The sequence below is a fragment of the Uloborus diversus genome, chromosome 2, assembly GCF_026930045.1.
Source record: "Uloborus diversus isolate 005 chromosome 2, Udiv.v.3.1, whole genome shotgun sequence".
NCBI classification, from domain to species: domain Eukaryota; kingdom Metazoa; phylum Arthropoda; class Arachnida; order Araneae; family Uloboridae; genus Uloborus; species Uloborus diversus.
Window position 1 is genome coordinate 63,013,287 of NC_072732.1, and position 18,568 is coordinate 63,031,854.

Here is an 18,568-nt window from a genome sequence, read left to right on the forward strand (position 1 = left end):
AAACACTGTAAGGTGTAAGAGTTACTATGAAACGAAACATTAACGCAGCAATAATACACAAACACTGACATTAATACTGTAGGGATTACTTTGTTATTAACTGCTGAAAAACGAAAAAAATCACGTGTCTTCCACCCATCTGTTTGTCGTTTGTCTACAGATAAATGTTTCCACCTAACATTATTAAATGAGTTAGGCATCCTGGTTTCAGAAATTCTATCAAGGATCGCAATGGAAATCGTCGATGAACCAGACTTTCTAACGCACTAGGCCCCGAGATCCCCCCCCCCCTGGATTTTTAAATACAATACTCCCTCCCCTCCCCCCGCACAACACTCACAAATTCATGCAAAATTTTGGTCTTGTCTTCTCTTTCTTTTTAATTCTACAATTATTTGAATAAAATTAAAGTAAACAGATAAAGTGTAGTAGTACTCCATTCGGACTAACTTACCTGTGCCCATGATCACTCATGACAATCAAAAGCGTATTATTCAGAATTCCACTGGTGTACAAATTCTTCAGAAATTTTTCAATATCCGTGTCCTCATATCCAACCAGGTTGTAGTCATCGTGACTAAGCTCGGAATGGAACACGAATCCAAATTTAAGAACATCTGGATAAGAATCGTAAAAATATCGAACCCAGTTCATCATTACCTAAAACAAAACAAAGCCGAAAAGAAATGCATTAATAATTTAGAGATATAAAATTAGTTTTCCTCCTTCCTCCTTTTTAATTTCCATAAGTAAAAGAGGAAAAATTGAGCATAAAATGGAAAATTGCAAAAAGTTTCAAAAAATTTCTTGATTGTCTTTCTAGAAGACAAAGTGTTCAACTAACTGCACAACGTGCAATTCTCTTTACCTCCAGTCATTGATGGAAAGAGAAAATTTCGCCCCCCTGCTATAATTGCATTAATTAATCCATATGCTTATCATTGCTTCATTTATGTGGGAGCTCAATGGAATTCAAATCCCGCACTTCCTTTTCAATTATAGATGAGCATTTTTACGCATTAGGCCGAATTCAGACAACTAACGTATGAAAATAAGTTCTGCAGACTGTGAAGCTTTAGTACTTCTTTTATAAGAAAGCGCGACGACCAACGTAGCCTTGAGAAAATAAGTTCCGAAGTTCGAATTTCACCCGATGCCAAAAGTTCTTTCTTTCGGGAGGTAGGAAGTCCTTGAGAACAAACGTTTTAACGAAAATCTCCTAAAGTCGTAGAAAAAGAAAACATTCCTAAACATGATGCCAAAAAAATTACGAATCTATTGATTCCTGGTTCGACCATCAATTCTCTGGTATTCAAAAGAAATTAGGCGACATACATAGATAGGTAGATACAAAGATACGTATTTCAATTTTTAATAGTATAAAATTGAGACCTGATGCCCGTTGCCACAGAGTGTAAACTAATAAACCTGAAATTCATAAAAGTTTTAGATTGATTAAACAATTTGGAAAGTTATCCTTGCAACTTTCTCAGAAAAACCATTGCTTTCCTGCTTGCTATTCTTTTTCTTACGTCCCATCAGAAATTCTCAAGTAAAAATAGAAAAATTGGCACAATGAGATATACAATATCTAAGATTAGCAGATGCAGTATCAATTAGAAATGTCAAAATAAAAGTATCAATTTTGCCTCAGTTTCGTTTATGTGGTAATAGAGGTTACATAAAGTAAAAAAAGAATTCCGAGAACACACATCATTTGATTTACTCTTTATTGATTTTTTTTTTTATAATTATACAAAGTATACATTGATTTTATTGATACTAATGAACAATCTCAATAGAAAAGTTACCAAAATTTAGAAACACAAGCTACAGGGAGAAAAAACAGGCACATATCAAGAAATGCAATTCATTCCACTACGCCTAATATTTTCAGCCCATATTCTGAAAGACGGATTCATTAGTCGCTAAGCGTCATTCTCTCTTATTATGTACTCACCTCTTCCTTTGAGGATGCGAAATATTTATTTCTAGTAACCAAGGAGGAAACCTTCAGCAAAGAAACTGAAACAGAGGTCTAGTAACATCCCAGTAAGCAAAAAATACTGCTTCACAGTGTCTTAACCAGAAAATAACTTCGGGGAGGGTTTAAAAGCTTTCATGCGGAGCTTTGCGCTATTTGTGCTAACGTTCAAGTTGTCGGGTAATCTATTATGAAAGCGGTTTATGCAATTAATAAGACATTTGAGTTTTGGAACAATATTTTTTGGAAATTTATATTAAGTTACGATATTTTTGCAAAGAATGCCGTTTATTGTCCCTAACACATTTATAGCAACTAACATTCAGAAAATCATGGTCTTCGCATGCATGCAGACATTGTCGGTTCGTAAAAATGAGAGTTCTGACGATATGTTCAATTTTATAGTTAAGAATTCAAATGGTGTGTAAAGCTTATTTGCTTGAGTCACATTTCCATTTCTCCTGCCAAAAACCATAGGGGAGACCGGGGTCAGTTGTTACACGGGGTAAGTTGTTATATTCGAATTTAAAATTAACCGACACGCTAGTAGAAACTGACTTTCCTTGCACTAGATAATAGCACTCATCCATCAGCATTCTCTGACAGTCACTGGAGTGCTTGGAGTTAGTAGTAGGGAGAGTGCTCAAGGAAAACGGTTTTTTGAGTTTGGAAGTAATTTTTCTTTGCGCTGTTATTTTTCTATTAGTGACAAAGCCGTTGCAGATAACGTATTGATTTCCATACCACGGGAAAGTCTACATTTTCAGGTAAGTGCTAACATATTTAAAAGTTTTGTACAAAGATATAATACCAGTAATATGTGCCAAGATTTGAAGTGGCGTCATATAGTTGTTACAGTTTTGTTGGGGTTAGTTGTTACAAGTAACAACTTGCCCCATGCAAGTTTTAATTTAATATTATGTTTCCTTTTTAAAGGTGATACGGCGGGGGACTATAAAAACAAGACGGAAAGGGGCAAAACACCTAAAGAAACATACCTGGAGGTGGGTAAAGAAGTAATGGCAGGTAGTTCATTATGAAAAGCAGGCGATCAATACGAAATAAATTTCATGATAATACAGAGATTCTGCAGTAAGATGAAAAATGGTGGTAAGTAGTATTTCTGATCTGTTTCACTGCATGGTTTATTCATGTAAAATACTGTAGTTAGATGACAATAATAGTAATAATTTTAATAATAATATTATGATCTCTTTCATTGTATGATTTAACTTATTGTTAATATGTATGGTTGAATAAATAATAATTATAACAACAATGATAATAATAATAACTAATGTATTATTCGAATGTATAGGTCTTTCTTCAACGCTGCAGGCAGTACAGAAATGAAAACGGTCCGCAAGCGGAAACCATAGTTCAGCGCCACTTTAACAGATACACCAGTAAAAATGTTTTGCAAGCCGAATCTGAGAAACAAAAACCTGTGAAAAGGAAATTGTCTCTAACAGCGAAAAAATCAGCAGACACTAGGACAAAAAAAAAAAAAAAAAAAAAAAAAATTTGAATTTTGACATCTTGAATTTAAATTATGTTTTTCGCAATCACGAGTGTGTGTATGTAGGCATGTGTGTTTGTGTGTGGGGGGGAGGGTGTTTGTGTGTGCGGGGTATGTGTGTTTGTGTCTGTGAGCTGGCATAAGTGTGGGGGAGGGGGGTATGTGCATGTGTGTGTGGGGGGGGGGTATGTGTGTGTAGGCATATGTGTTTGTGTCTGTGTGCAGGCATGAATGTGTGGGTAGTTGTGTGTAAGTGTGTGTATTTATGCGTGTGTGTTTGTGTGTGTATGTGTTTGTGTGTGTAGGTGTATGTGTTTGTGTGTGGATGTGTGTGTGTGTGTGCGCGTGTGTGTGTGTAGCACATGGATGCAACCTGGAGACGGCTTTCGCTATAGGAGCAGCATCGTGAGGAGCCCGCTTGTCCAAGGTGATGGTGCAGAGGGTGACGGTGGGAAAATAAAATGATAGGACATCAAAAACAGTCAAATGAAAGCAATAAGCAATCGTGATTGCTCAAAAAAAAAAAGTGCGTCCAAACAGTGCGTCCTTCGGATGAAGATAATATGAAGACTGATTCTGCATAGAGTGCACTAAACCGTACTCAGAATCCAAAAAAAAAAAAAAAAATAAATAAATAAATAAATGGCTTCAAAGTCGTAACTGGGACGAATGGGCACAGGACCGATGTGCTAAGTTTGATAAATTATATGCTTGTAAAAATTGTAGTTTGCGCGCGGACAATGATTATGATGATGACAGTTTATCAAAATAAGTCGTTAATGAAGTAAATCTGTAAAGCCAAAAGTTTTTGATTTTTTACGTGGTTGAGAATTTTTAAAACTGTAACAGAATAAACCCTAAAATGTGTAAGATTCATCTTATTACTTATATCATGTAACAACTAACCCCATACAGTGTAACAACATGCCCTGTGGTGGGGTAAGTTGTTACAATGTACATATATTCAAAAGACTTGAAATATTTTGGAGTAGTGGCTTCTAATCATTTTTAAAAAAATATGTTACGAATGCTAAACAATCTAGATGCACTTTAATTTTCACACAAGTAAATACTTGAAGTAGTTAAGCGTAAAAAAATATTGAAAAAAATTGTAACAACTAACCCCGGTCTCCCCTATACAAGCTATAATTGCGTAGTTGTAAAACCTCAAAACAATCCGACTTTATAAACAATGAAAAACGCTTTGAACTGATATCTTCATGTCTTATCTCGTCCCAAATCTAGGTGCTATTCTCCGTTTGTGATGAGTGTTTTTGAACTTTTATATTTTTATTTTCAGAAAATAAGTTTCCGAAGTTTCTTGTAAAATGTTACTATGTTTGGAGCAGTAATTTTTCATGATGCATTAAGTTTAATTGTATATGTCAATAAAAGTAAGATCGAAATATAAAATATTTTAAGAAAGTTTGCTATTACTTTATGTACTGTTGATGAAGCAATAAATTTGCAATGTACTTACTTCTTTCCTCACTGTCCCACCACCCTTTCAATTGCATCCTTGGATCCTTCCACTCTTGCCACAGAGTACTACTAGTTAGTTCATAAGATATCTTCATTCAAGAAAATCGTTCAGAGTATTGTTTTATTGCTACAAATCTATAGTGAATATGATTCATAGTAGAAATATACTTTGAGTTCATAGTTGTTGACTAGAGTCAGAAATATCTATACCCCTATACTCCCCAAGGACAAATGCGCAGTCCCCATCAAACGCAACGAAGCACCTTCAGAAAATCAGATCAAAAACACTCTCAAATTACTCCCTCTCCTCCAAAAAAAAAAAAAAAAAATTTGACGGCGCAGTCTGCATCATGGCCCGTCCAAGATGGACCCCTTCTCCTCGTAAGCATCCCTTAGAGCCAAGAACATGATTTTGCCAACGGATATTTTGTCAAGAAGTTTGGTTCTGCATTGATGAAAAAAACTAAAGGGAATACTCACCACATGACGAGGCGTATTCGCCAGGCAATATTTTGGATGATTTTTAAATTCCTTTTCCAACTCCAAGTAGAAGGACCTCATGTAGTGATCGGTAGGTATTTCGTCAAATCCTTTCAGCCTATAGGTGAAAGTACCAGTATAAGGTGAATCTTCTCCATAGGCAGACACATAACCACTAGCACTGAAGTTCTTCCACGCAAAAGGGTAGACGTTGACAAATTGGGCATTGTTCATCCGTTTCCGAGTTTCTGGTAGTTCCTGTTCCGTATATCCAGTAAGGATGGGAATAAGTGCTTGAGGCGTGCCATCTCCTACGATATTGTAGCCTTTCAGTACAGAAGCTTTTAAATTTTCCACCAAGTACTTGGTAGTCTTGGGGAGTTTTCGCATCCAGTGCAACCTAGACATGGAATCCAGTCCGAACATAAGTACATTCAACTTCATTGCACCATCTAGTGGTTTCAGAGACTTAGCTCTGGCTACAGCAGTTTGGTTTCGAACGACTCCACACATTAGATTTTTCCACTTCTTTTTGTTCTTAGCCTCGCAGTTGACATGAAAGAAATCACCTTTCAAAGGAATTTGTCCTTCATCCGAAGCCAAAAGAACCGTCTGACCTGTCTCAACGGCAAATTCATCGCGCCGATGGAAATATGTAACTTTACAATGAATAAAACCATGCTGCCTGACGGCATCTTTGTTAATAACTATAGATTGATTATGGATCTCCACCCAGTTGATTCCGCGTTTACAATCCAGTTCACCAAGATTCACCACATGTCTGAAAGAAAACACATTTAAACCCTGTTAGAATTTCAAAATAAAATTTATGCTCCTAGAAAAGAACTTCTGTTAAAATTAATGGCAAGTAAGGCTATAAAGGGTAATATCAGTATTTTTAGTGGATCATTGGTGACTAAAGCCAATGACCAATTAAAAAGAACATCATGCATACAGAAAACATACAATTCGAATTAGGGAAAATATTTGAAATCGAGTAATTGGTAGTTATAAAATTAAACTGTTGTTCTTATTCCAATGAGGGCTTTTACATGTACTGTAGAAGCTATCTAAAAACTGTTACAAATAGAGATTTTTAGGGAGTCTTGTCCTTATTCTAATATGGTCTTGATTTTAAAATGGGTTTTTAACAACTTCAGTACTTTCCTAATGAGGATTTTCTTTTATAATAATAATTTTTAAGGATTGCTGTCCTATTTAAGAACTCGTCTTTTTGTTGGTGGAGATTGCTTGGGACTGTTGTCCCTACACTGATGAGGATTTTTAGAAAATCATTCTCTGATTACATTATACTGATGATGTTTTTGGGGGACGATTCCCGTTATTCTATTGGGGATTTTTAAAGGTACTATTTCTTTTCAAATGTAAAAATTACTTAAATAGTTCTACAATATTTATTCAAGTGTTATACAGTTGAAGCAAACGTAAAGTCATTTGAGTGCATTTTAATTTAAACATCTTATTGATTCTTCCTCCTTTACAAATGTTATTTACGCGCGTTGTACTGGATTTATACAACTAAAAAAATAACGCCCTATTTTTTTTTACATTTTTTTTCTGTTAGAAAGCCACTGCGGCAAACTTCTTTTAAATTTTATCCAAGAGAAACCCGCTGCAGTTTGAATAATTTTGGAGTATATCGTCGTCTTAAAGCAACAGTAGGATATCTTACTGTTATTCCTCGGATTAGATGTTTAACTATTGCTCTGAGAATTTTTTTTCTCAAGATATATGCTTGAAAAGCATGGCCCTGCAACTTAAAAGTGAGCTAGCAAGAAGCAGGACGTCGGAGCTTTGAGACACATTCCATCCGAACGGACTCCCATGAACTTTCATTAATTGCGGAAAATAGGAGTACAGCAGGGGCGCCCACCTATAGGGGGGGGGGTGTCATGGCGCATACCGCACCATTAAAATTTTTAGGGGTGATGTTTTGAGGGGTATTTTTCTCATTTGGGAGGGTCTTCGTGATATTTAAGGAAGGGGTGCTGTGAGAGGTATTTTTCTCATGGGGGAGTCTTTGCAATATTTAGGGGGTGCGCCCTTGCTCTTAGGGACGTGGGGATCCCTGAGTACAGCGAAATAATTTTACAGACATATGTCTCCATTTGGAAGGTGAGACAAGGGGATGACTCACTTGAGGATGAGGGGGTTGATGAGTTCGAGATCGGGATGCCGGCAGGCCTGTTCCGTGCCCTCGTCGCTCTTCTGGATCTCTTCGATGGTCGGACTCCTGCTCCAGGCGGAGAGGAGCATGTGCAGAGAGAGGACGAGCATGAAAGCGATCCCGATCATGGCTGCGAAGCGGACACGCACCACTCGCATGATGCTGCCTGTGATCTGCAGGGAAGAAGAATGGAGATATAATAACACAATAGAAAAACAGGCAAAAAGATGCGCAAAATTACTTTTATTTTCAAAAAAGTGAAATCGTATGCACAAAGTTATTTTCAAATTCTACCTGAATATAATATACATAAATGTTTGCCTAAATCAAGGGTTCCCAACCTTTCAGGCTTTGCGGTCCTCATTTGAACACTGATATTAGTTCACCCCACTCCCGGCCATACACACGCACTACCATAGGCAGTCAATACAAGAAGTACAATCGGAAAGTCGGAATTTGAAACTAAAGCTGATTATTAAACGAAAATTATAACTAAGTTCGTAAACGAAATTTAATATTATTTTGATAACCATATTATTTTGTCCAAATATTATTTTGACTCCATAATGTTATTTTGAACATATTGATGTTAGAGCATTAATCAAAGAATAAAAAAGCTAAATACAAATTAATTTGCGGTAATCTAGGATCAGGTGAAGATGTCACATAATACCAGTCGCTTTCATAATATTGAGAGGAATGCCACTGCCACTGTTTTTCTTGAACAAGTTTTTGAATAATATATTGTAAATGTGACAAAGCTCATCCCAGACCCAGGTTAGTCCTCTTCTCTCGCTAGAGAAAACTTTTACGTTATTTTTGGTCAGATGAGGGGGGGGGGGGGAGAGTCACAAAAAAGCGGTTATGTGGCTCTCCCCGGGAATTTTTCGAAATTCAGTCCGAATACTGCAATTTTAAATTATCTTAGGTCATATTACGAAAGAGTGGGGGTTAGAGGTTCTCTTCTAGAGATGAGCAGTTCCCCGCCCTGCCTCCTCTGGCTACACCCATGATACTTTGGGAAATAAAACATAATGTCGAAACAAACTACAAATAGTACAGTAAAAATAGGGGTCGGACCCAAACATCCAAAAAAAAAAAAAAAAAAGCTAAACCTGGTGCAATTTTTTTTTTTTTACCCTCCCAATAAGGACAGGTAAAAAGTCCCACCCCATTGTGCGTCGGGTTTTTGAATGGGGGGCATCTAAAAATTGCTGTTTTGGGTATTTTTCCAGAATTTTTAGAGTGAATTTAAAGTGAGAATATTATGTTATACTAAATTTAAAAGCAATGAAATTAAAGGTGTTTGACCCCCAAGAGAGATGACATAACCCACTAATGCTACAGAGTCCCCCTATCCCCGTAAAACGAAGCAGTACCCCCAAACCCCCCTCCATACATTTCATACAGAAACATTATTTTATTCTAAGTTAAAGTTAGAAATCAAGTGTGTCCATCCTCTAAGAGCGATGGTGCACCTCCTCTCAAAGCTACAGCACCCCCCCCCTCCGCCAAATAAAATAAATATTCAACCCCCCCCCCTTTTTTTTTCAAGTAGAAGTATTATTTCATGCAAATCTAATATGCATTAAATCAGGACTGTCCACCCCATAAGAACAGTAGCTCACCTCCCAAAATGAAATTATATACTAAAATATTATCCTCCCCCCCCCCCCACCCCTCTGATGGTGCACATTTGAGATTAATGGCCAGAAAAATTACGCTGAGCTGTTTTTTGCTTTCAAATGATTTCTCCTAAGCTTGTAACAAAAAGTTTTCGTTATCAAGATGTTTTTTGGAATCTAGATCCTCAGCAAAATCGTTATTGTTGCAGCGAATGTCTAACACAGTTTGTGCATATAATTGAACACTTCAGTCCACTTTTAGACTTTTCAAACATTAACTATATCCAATGAACCCCTCAGAGCAAGCACAAGATTTGAGACGCAGAAAGTCTTCTAGAGCAGAAGGCTTGGCTGTTGTAATAGGACGCAAATTATATTTCTGTGGTGCTTTCCTTAGCACCCATCAAAAATAACACTAGTTTTCCCATACTTACAATACAAGTGACCTATACACTGCATTGCTGGCATATTTCCTTGAAACTTACAGATGATTACAAAAAATATGATCAAGCAGGTATCTTCCATCTATTACATATGATGCAGTGAGAAGCAAAGGGATGTAAGTGGCAAAATTAAAAATTTGGAGATAACCAGTACAAATGGTTGCTGAGCCTCTTCTCTATCTTGGGGCAAGAGATGGTACTAGTAGCCTGGATAGTTGCTGCTATACAGCATGATTTAGAAAAGAAAATCAATGAAAGCCTACCTAGGATCTTATCTTTAAACGCGTTTTATTCAAAACTTGAAAATGTCCACTTACATCCCTTTACTTCTTACTGCCTCATATATGACACCAGCTGTTCGTTCTGTGATGGTGGATGAACCTTTTGCTTTAGATAATAGCACTTTAACGATACACGATTTCTTTCTTTCTGAAACCAGATTCATCGAATACTGATGGAGGATCAGCGCATAACTCGTACCAGAAGTTTTTAGCAATTTGTTATTCCATCTTTACTGTTCATACCATTCGGTGTAAAAGATGGTTTGGGCTTACACATCTTTACAGATAGTAACTACTCTCGTAACAGAAGCTAAAGACATAACTGCTTACCTCCTTTACAAAGAAATGCCACAAAATTGTTTGCCTTCAATATCCTTTGATGTTACTACCCGAACGTTAAAGGTCTCATCGCAACGCACCTTATCATCAGCGAGCAATACCACTACCAACTTGAGAGGGAAGAAACTTCTGGGGGCTTTAGAAACGGATTGTGATTTCCAAACTGGGAGACATAAAGGTGTAAATATTTAGCATTCTATTGTTGTATTGCTCATTGCTCTCATCAAGACTTGTTCTATTGTTGAATCACTACAGGTTCTAGACCACCTGAATTTGTCACTGCGTTAGATCGTTGGATAGCTGATTTTTGATGTGATCAAATATTTTTTATCGCATAATGTACTCAAAAGGTTCAGATAATGTTGCAAGTATATGTCCGCATATTTAGCATAATTCATATAACCAGCTGCGAAAAAGAGAGATAGCTTGGTGTTTGCAAATGAAAACCCCCACCGACTTAGAGGGTGCAGAATTGCAGCATTGTCCGTCTCACTATTGGCAATTTCGGTTTGTCCCCCCTTACGGTGATGGCAAAAGACTGTAGAAAAGTTGAAGTAAGTTAATCAAGAAGAAGTAAGGAAACTTTGGTCAATTTGGACTTTTTTTATGCTTCACAGGAATTTTGTTTTCCAGCGCTCTAAACAGTTTAATAACTCCAGTCACAAATAATTTGGTTACTGAGCTCGCTTAGATCTTTTAGAATTATCATTCTGACATTACCATATCATTGTGTGGCATTTTGTGCTTCGGAAAAGTTTGAATCAGGGAAATTTTTTCGTGAACTTCACTGCAATAGTTGATTTTAGAATGTAAATTCAGGGTCCCCCCCCCCCCAAAAAAAAACGATGGTGCACCCCTTAAAAGTGTGACGGAGTACCCATCCAGAATAAAAGCCCTTAAAAAAGAAAGAAATACCCCTTGAAAAAACTGCCTTAAAAATTCTAATGACGCAAAACTGCTCCATGGACCCCCCCCCCTCTTCCCCCTCCGCCTGTGCACCCCCTGTTAATTAGATTTTTTTCTGTGAGAGTTTATTATTTTACTATTATAGAGTGGTTTCTGCGAGGTTTGAGAATTTTTTTTAAGTAATAGAAATTATTTTTATTTAAATAGAGGATTATTTCGTACCCCCCCTTCCCCCTAAAACCCGACGCGCAAAGAGTAGTGACTTTTTACCCCTTCTTGCTGGAAGGGTAAGAAGTAATTTGCAACAGGTTTCACCTTCTTTTTTTTTGGATGTTTGGGTTTTGCCCTTTTTTGGACTAACTGTACTAAAATATAAATCTATCAACAGCCGTCAGTTTGAAAAACATCAGCTTTCCAAACAACACGATACGTAATAAAAGAACAAACTGGACCAGAATTTCGTTTCCTTAATATATGTCAAGATGAAAGGAAAAATTGTTTTTACACCTGATTCAAGATGTTATCGTCATTTCAGTTTAGAATCATTTTGAAAGCTCCCCATTTCATTCCGTACGTAATCAAAATTTATTTTACTTCTCTGTTTACACAGCGTTCGCCCGCATTCATCGGAAAAAGAAAAAGAAAAGAGCTGCGTTTGCTCACCCACTTCCTGCTCGCGGAAGCACGCCTATCGCATTTTCAGTTTCATTTGGCAAAAACCAGCTGCATGGACACACATGTATCAGATTTACCTAGGCATCCTGTTCGCGATTTTGAGAGTAAGCGATTTTTTAAGTGAAATGAAATTGAAATGAAGTGCTCTTAATTTGAGCAGTTTCTACCAAAATTAAGGGCCCACAAAAAACTTTATATTGCTTAATAAGATTGCTGAAAAAGAACCCACTGCACGGGAGCGCAGCGGGGAGAAGCGCTTGATTAGTGATTTTAGCCAAACTTTGAAATTAAGTTGTGCGTATGTATGGCCAAATATTAAGTTGTGCGTAGGTAAGTTGTCATATGTATGGCCATTGGAAGCGTTATTTTTGAGCTATTGTTATATTAATGAAAAAACAGGTGTTTTTTGTCACTAATTTGGCAGTAACGGTTAAAGCTTACTTAGTAGAAAGGGGAAAACTTAGTATGGTCATTCCAGACCCATACGGCATAGATTCAAGCAATTTCTAGCTTTCCACCAATCACTTCCATATTCAACTTCCCAACCACTGGGCTATGTTTAGAAGGGGAGAAAAATACTGAGTGGTAATTTGTTTACACTAACAAAAGGATGGGTAGGGCGCGGGAGATTCCGCTGTCAGTGATGCTAAAGAAATAAAAGACCATTTACGAAATCAATATTTAATAGTCAATGACCAAGCCGATACTTTCGCACCGCGATTCCCTTCCGAAAATTTTCGTGTTGCGGACGAGGAATTCACGTTTCTCTTAAATTTGTTTTTCATCAAAAAATGGCGTTATAGCCAGGGCTGTGGAGTCGGAGTCGGAGTCGAAGAGTCGGAGTCGGAGTCGAAGAGTCGGAGTCGGACTGATTTTGGGATAAAGGAGTCGGAGTCGGAGTCGTTAGAAAACATGCCGACTCCGACTCCGACTCCAGGCTTCTTTTTTTCTTTCCTTTTCACTGACTCTCCTTGCATTTTTTAAAAACTGATTACCAATTGGTTCGATTACATGTATAAAAAGATACTAATGAGAAAATAACTGCAATTATGGCAATCAGCTAGCTTGAATGCTTACCGAACTTTCTGTAGCCGTCCCCTAATTTGCTTGCTTTTTAACTTAACTAATAGCAACTGTCAGCAAATGGTTTTGTTGCCTAACATTTTCAAGTAATCACTTTCAAATAAAAATGAAATATAGTGTTTTGTTCGATCTCACTTATAAAATAGTAAAAGAAACGTAACAAATTAGTAAGTCGACACCCGTAGCTAAGGTTGAAACGTTTAAGTGTGATCGGCAAATTCAAAGAAGTTCTGGCGCGAAAGCACGAATCCAAAAGATTCGATGAAATAATCTAATGTTTTTTTCTTTATTAAGACTATTTCTGTAAGCTTGGTTCTCACTAAAAAGTATGGAACAAAATAAGTAAATGATTTCTTGATTACAACACTCAAGAATTGCAGTTAATCTTAAAATCTTCATATTTAAGTTAATTCTAAAGCAGCCAATAAAATTTAAATTAAAAATTTAGCGAAGAAGAAATAGAGGTATAGTAAAAGCTATTCGTACAAATTTGTATACCGCCGCGTTTTATGTAAAATTAGCTCCTGACGTATGTGTGCCCTATTTTCTTTGAAATTTTATTGATGAAATATAATTTAAAATATATTCGTGAACATTTTCAGAATTAAAGTATTTATATTTTTTTATAAACTCTGAAATTAACTTTGGGTGTCATCTACCAGATGGGTGTCACCCGGGGCAAACCACCCCCTCTCAAGAACTTGGATTTAGAAAAAAAGGTTTTTTTTCTCTCAAGTTACAGCTTTCAAAAATTGAAAGCACACGATTTGATCAATATCTATTTGTTAAACATTAAAGGGGGGAAAATTACAGATAATCCTTTTTAAAATTTTTAAAAGGGATTTTTAAGTCATCTCACTTTTTAACTCGTAACTATTGGAAAGTTTGATTTTTAAATTGAATTTCTAACGTTGTATGGCGCCTTGGGTTTACAATAAAACACAAAATGCGAAATTTTCATAAAAAGGAATTAATATTTCAATCTGTGTTAAGAGGTTTTCCCCCTTCCCTTGAATGGAGAGAGGGAATTGAAAAAATACAATTAAAAAAATTTAAAAAAAAAAATGGAGTCGGAGTCGGGCGTTTCAAAATCCAGGAGTCGGAGTCGGAGTCGGCCATTTTCTTTCCGACTCCGCAGCCCTGGTTATAGCTATTTCGGGTAAAGTTGAATCATGTAGTAAGTAGCGCGAGGTTATGTTGACTTCCTTGAGTAGTTTTCTTGAGGGGATATGTAATTGATCGCTGATGAGATGTAAAGGCTAACATCCGGTTTACGGGCGGAAACGAAAGTATTTTGTCTTACTTTTTTTTATTATATCGTTTCGAAACCTCGGAAGGAATTACGAATAACCCTGAGTTTAACTCAGTGCGCTGTAGCTGGGGAAGACAACAACTTAGTCTTGATTCTTGTAGCTTTGTCAAAAATCTGCATGCTGAGGAAAAATTATGCACCAAAGAGCAAAAACGATACGTTTAATTTCTTTGATTCTTTTCTTGCATAAAGAATTCTTGTTTGTAAAACGAACTATATTTCGGAACAAAACTGTAAAATAACGATGCTTTTCTTACAGATAAGATTTATTAAATTCTGCACGACAAACTAATATTATATGAATAATTTCCTTAGTCCATCAAATAATTATACAGAATCAGTGGTGCCCAACCTACGGTCTGCTTGCTGCCTATGTGGTCCACGAAGCTAGGGCCAAACGCAAGGGGGTGGTTAAGAGGGTTCAAATCCCTCCGAAATTTTTCAAATCTATTCCTAAAAATGCCTCCCCCCGCCCATTTGTTACTCTTTTTTGCTAAAGAAACATTATTTTAAATTTTATTTCAAAAGTGAAATTATTATTATCGACAAATTGTACAAACTCAAAGCAATGTGTAATATTCATTTTTGTTGTAGTTACTGCGAAAGTAATTTCTTATAAAATAATGCAGCACTTTCCTTTAGATTTTTAAACCCGTCGAACATCATCAACAATCAAATGTATTTATTATATCCCTACAAATGTTCATCGAAACCCTTCCGTTCAGACAGTTAATGAAAGTTGAATTTCTTACATACGTTTTCAGTATGCTTTTGTGAAATAAGTTCCTTTTGGTGTTGATGGAAAGGCAATAATTTTAGAATTTTCAGAAGCTTTTAAACAATTAGAAAATTTAATGCATCGATACACTTCAAAAAAAAAAAAAAAAAAAACTTTCAATGGAAGAGTTCGGTTTGTATATTGTTGCTTCCCACTTAGATGAAAAATATCCATATATATATATATCCATATATATATATATATATATATATATATATATATATATATATATATATATATATATTATACAGTCGAGTCCCGACTTACGCGAGGGATGCGTTCCAAGACTCCTCGCGTAAGTTGAAATTTCGCGTTGTGGAAAAATATATGCATGCAAATTTTTTAAATCATACCAAATACTTTTAGGCACTTATAAACACCCCTCAAACTGCTCTAAAGCATTCCTTAACCATTACAGTTTCTTCCATAAAGAACTGAACTTTTACTGTATTTAAAAAATAAAAAACTGTTATTCAACCAGAAATACTTAAGATGCACAAAATGAATGACCAATGGGAATAAAAGATATAAAATAAAACAACACGGTACGCCCTGCATACAGTAAAATTAAAATGATGCACAAAATAGTACTGTACAGTAGAGTACAGTAACAATGTTTACGAGTTTAAAAATGAGGATACTAGTGATGATTTATGCTCCAAGATCAGGTCGTTATTCTTATCTAATACATTTCTAAATATGCTTCACCTTTTATTTAAAACGTTTCAATTTGTGGCTACATCTCCTCTACCTGATCTTTTTATTAATCCTTAATGCAAGTGAGCGCGTAGCTTTCATTTTCATAATTTTTACTTTGCTCGACTGCTCTGCAAGCTTCAATATTGAAACTAAGTTCTAAACTTTTACGGACATCTTTTTGTTTTGACTTTAAATAGTACATATGGAAGATTCAATCATACTTATTGTCGCGCTACCTTCGACGTTTTGTAATTGTTCAAGCATATAGAGAATCTTAGCCTTTTAAAATTTCTTTTATCAGAAACTTTCTTTTACTTCACATTTTCAAACTTTAGATGAAGGTGACACTAAGGTGCCACTATGGTTATTTGATGCACTAGACTAGTTTGGCGTGGGAACTTTGGTTGTCAGTGATGCTCAAAGGGACGTAATAACATTCACGAAATCAATATTTAGTAGCCAATAACGAAGCTGATACTTACTTCTAAAAAAATTCATGTTGTGGGCGAAAAATTCGCGTTATAGCCATTTCGCGTAGGTCGGATCGCGTTGTAGCGGGAGTCGACTGTATATATATATATATATATATATATATATATATATATATATATATATATATATATATATATATATGTTGCTATTCTTGTCACTCTGATTCTCAATTATCATTTTTCCAAATGAGTTAAATTTCCGAACGTTCGCGAAGTATAATTGCTTCTATATGTCACATTTTTCTCCTCTGTTCTCTGATGCTTCTTGTAGGGATGGGGAAAGTCGGGGAAAAAACGTTTCTTTTTCCTAAGAGTTTTTTTTCCGCTCCGGAAAAATCGAAAATTTTAACATAAATCAGGTATAAAATAATGTAATTCGGAAATTTACAATAGTCATCTTGCAATGCTTTTTTTTTTATTCATAAACTTTATTATGTTTAATATCACACATAAAAGCGCATTAGTTTTGATAATGCAAGTGGTTAGATTGTTTAATTTCCCTGTGCACCAAAGTATTATTTCTTTTTCTCGATAAAAATTTTTTTTTTCTTTTTTTCACAGGACAGACTTAGTAGTCAAGTCCGCTTGTTAGAATATCGGTTAAAAGAACATCCAGCTTAATATAATACATTTTCTATACAGGGTGTTCCGTTTTAACCTGCAAGATCTTTATTTTCGAAACCGATAGTCCTAGATATATACTTCAAATTGCAAAAATGTTCAAAATCCTACTGTTGTTGCAACCTACTCGCTTTGGGTCACCCTCCCCTATTTACATAGTTAACTCTTTTTATATTTTCTCGGTTAGTTTCTCCCCACTTTTTTCCCCACGGCCTCTTTTTTTCTTAAATTTTACATCTCTTAGTTTCTTGAACATGCTTAGTAGAGAATTTTCTTGCTGTAATTTCAGATTTTAGCCGCCAACAAAAACATCAAAATTCATTATTTTTATAAGATTAAAAAAAAAAAAAAAATGCATTTAAGCTTTTTGCGCGTATGATACTGAACTATTCTTTTGAGTTATTGAAAGATATCGATTATTTAATAGACGTACAAGGAAATCATGTATATATATATAGTGCACACATATCAGACTTTTTTTCCTCCCATATAATACGTGCATCATCTTTTTTATGAATCACACCTGAGATTTGAAAGAACGATATTCAAACGAAATAGTCGTCGATCATCATCATTATGCTTGAAAGCTCGTCCATAAATGCTGAAGTCGAAGGACGCATACTGTGCATCTGGTGGCAGCTTTAGCGCAAATATAAATTTTACGTTATATCACACGTTATTTATTCGAATGAAGAATTTCTATTGTCTGAAGAAATTTGCGACGTAATGAAATACAAAAGCGCGTTGCTTACGCGTTTCTCAGTCGGATAGGGTGATATTGACAAGGCTTTCAGTTTAAGTTCCTACGATCCATTCTCTCTTGAGCTTTTTTTCCATAGGCAGCTGGTGCACCAAAAAAGTGGGGGGTCAGATGAGACGCGGGGAGTGAGCGTGGCAAAATTTAGGGGAACGGTGCTCTTAAAGTTGATTTTTGTTTTGTTTTTTTTTTAAACTGGGCTATATTATTTTATTTTAACACCATCAATGATTAAATGTTCTTCTCAACAATTTTGGCAGATGGCCACAGTAGACTATCATCCTCTTTCAATTCAAAGGTCTGTTTTAATTTTTATGAAAATAATAACGTGAGAAAAATATAAAACACGAATTTATTGGGTCTATTTCTTTGTTTAAACACGTGGGTTCCTCAATACTAAGTTTCTGATCGATCGATAATTTCGAGCTTAAAAGAGTGGAGGGGTAATGCCTCTTTGCTTTTGAGGGGGATGGGGGGCAGTCGCCCCCCTTGCCCCCTGTACGAACCGCCCATGTTTCTTTCTTTTCATTTTTTTTTTCTCTAAATAGAAATTTGAGGCACTGTCCTTTCTCGAAAGCAAAGACTAGCACTCGGGATGGATTTCATTTTAAAAAGTAGGGCCGATAGGCGAATGTTGTTTCCGCTCGTACTGGAATATCTGTCTTTTCGACGTTACTTTGGAAGAACTGCTGACCAGTGACCACGTTACTCTGCATTTCCAATTTGCATCCTATTACTTCCGGGATTCCACTCCTATTTTAATAAAATTAGAGCAGACCTGACGCATGCGCATATTTACGGGAGGTTTCAGCTAAAGAAAACAGACAGTAGCTTTGATTACTGCAGACACATGTTTCGGCGTAAATAAATAAACAGTAGAATTTCTTTAATCCTATCAAATTGGG

At 36.0% G+C, this 18,568-nt stretch overlaps 1 protein-coding gene across 4 annotated transcripts in view; it reads right to left on the reverse strand.

Moving 5' to 3' along the window:
- LOC129235195 (uncharacterized) overlaps window positions 1-18,568 on the reverse strand; it is an 83,429-nt gene that overhangs the window by 13,673 nt on the left and 51,188 nt on the right. For all 4 annotated transcript variants that reach the window (XM_054868893.1, XM_054868896.1, XM_054868895.1 and 1 more), the window contains exons 2-4: window positions 7,624-7,826; window positions 5,466-6,246; window positions 455-660 (exon numbers count right to left, since the gene is read on the reverse strand). In XM_054868893.1, coding sequence (XP_054724868.1) covers window positions 455-660; window positions 5,466-6,246; window positions 7,624-7,826 — 1,190 coding nt within the window. The remainder of the gene's footprint in view (window positions 1-454; window positions 661-5,465; window positions 6,247-7,623; window positions 7,827-18,568) is intronic.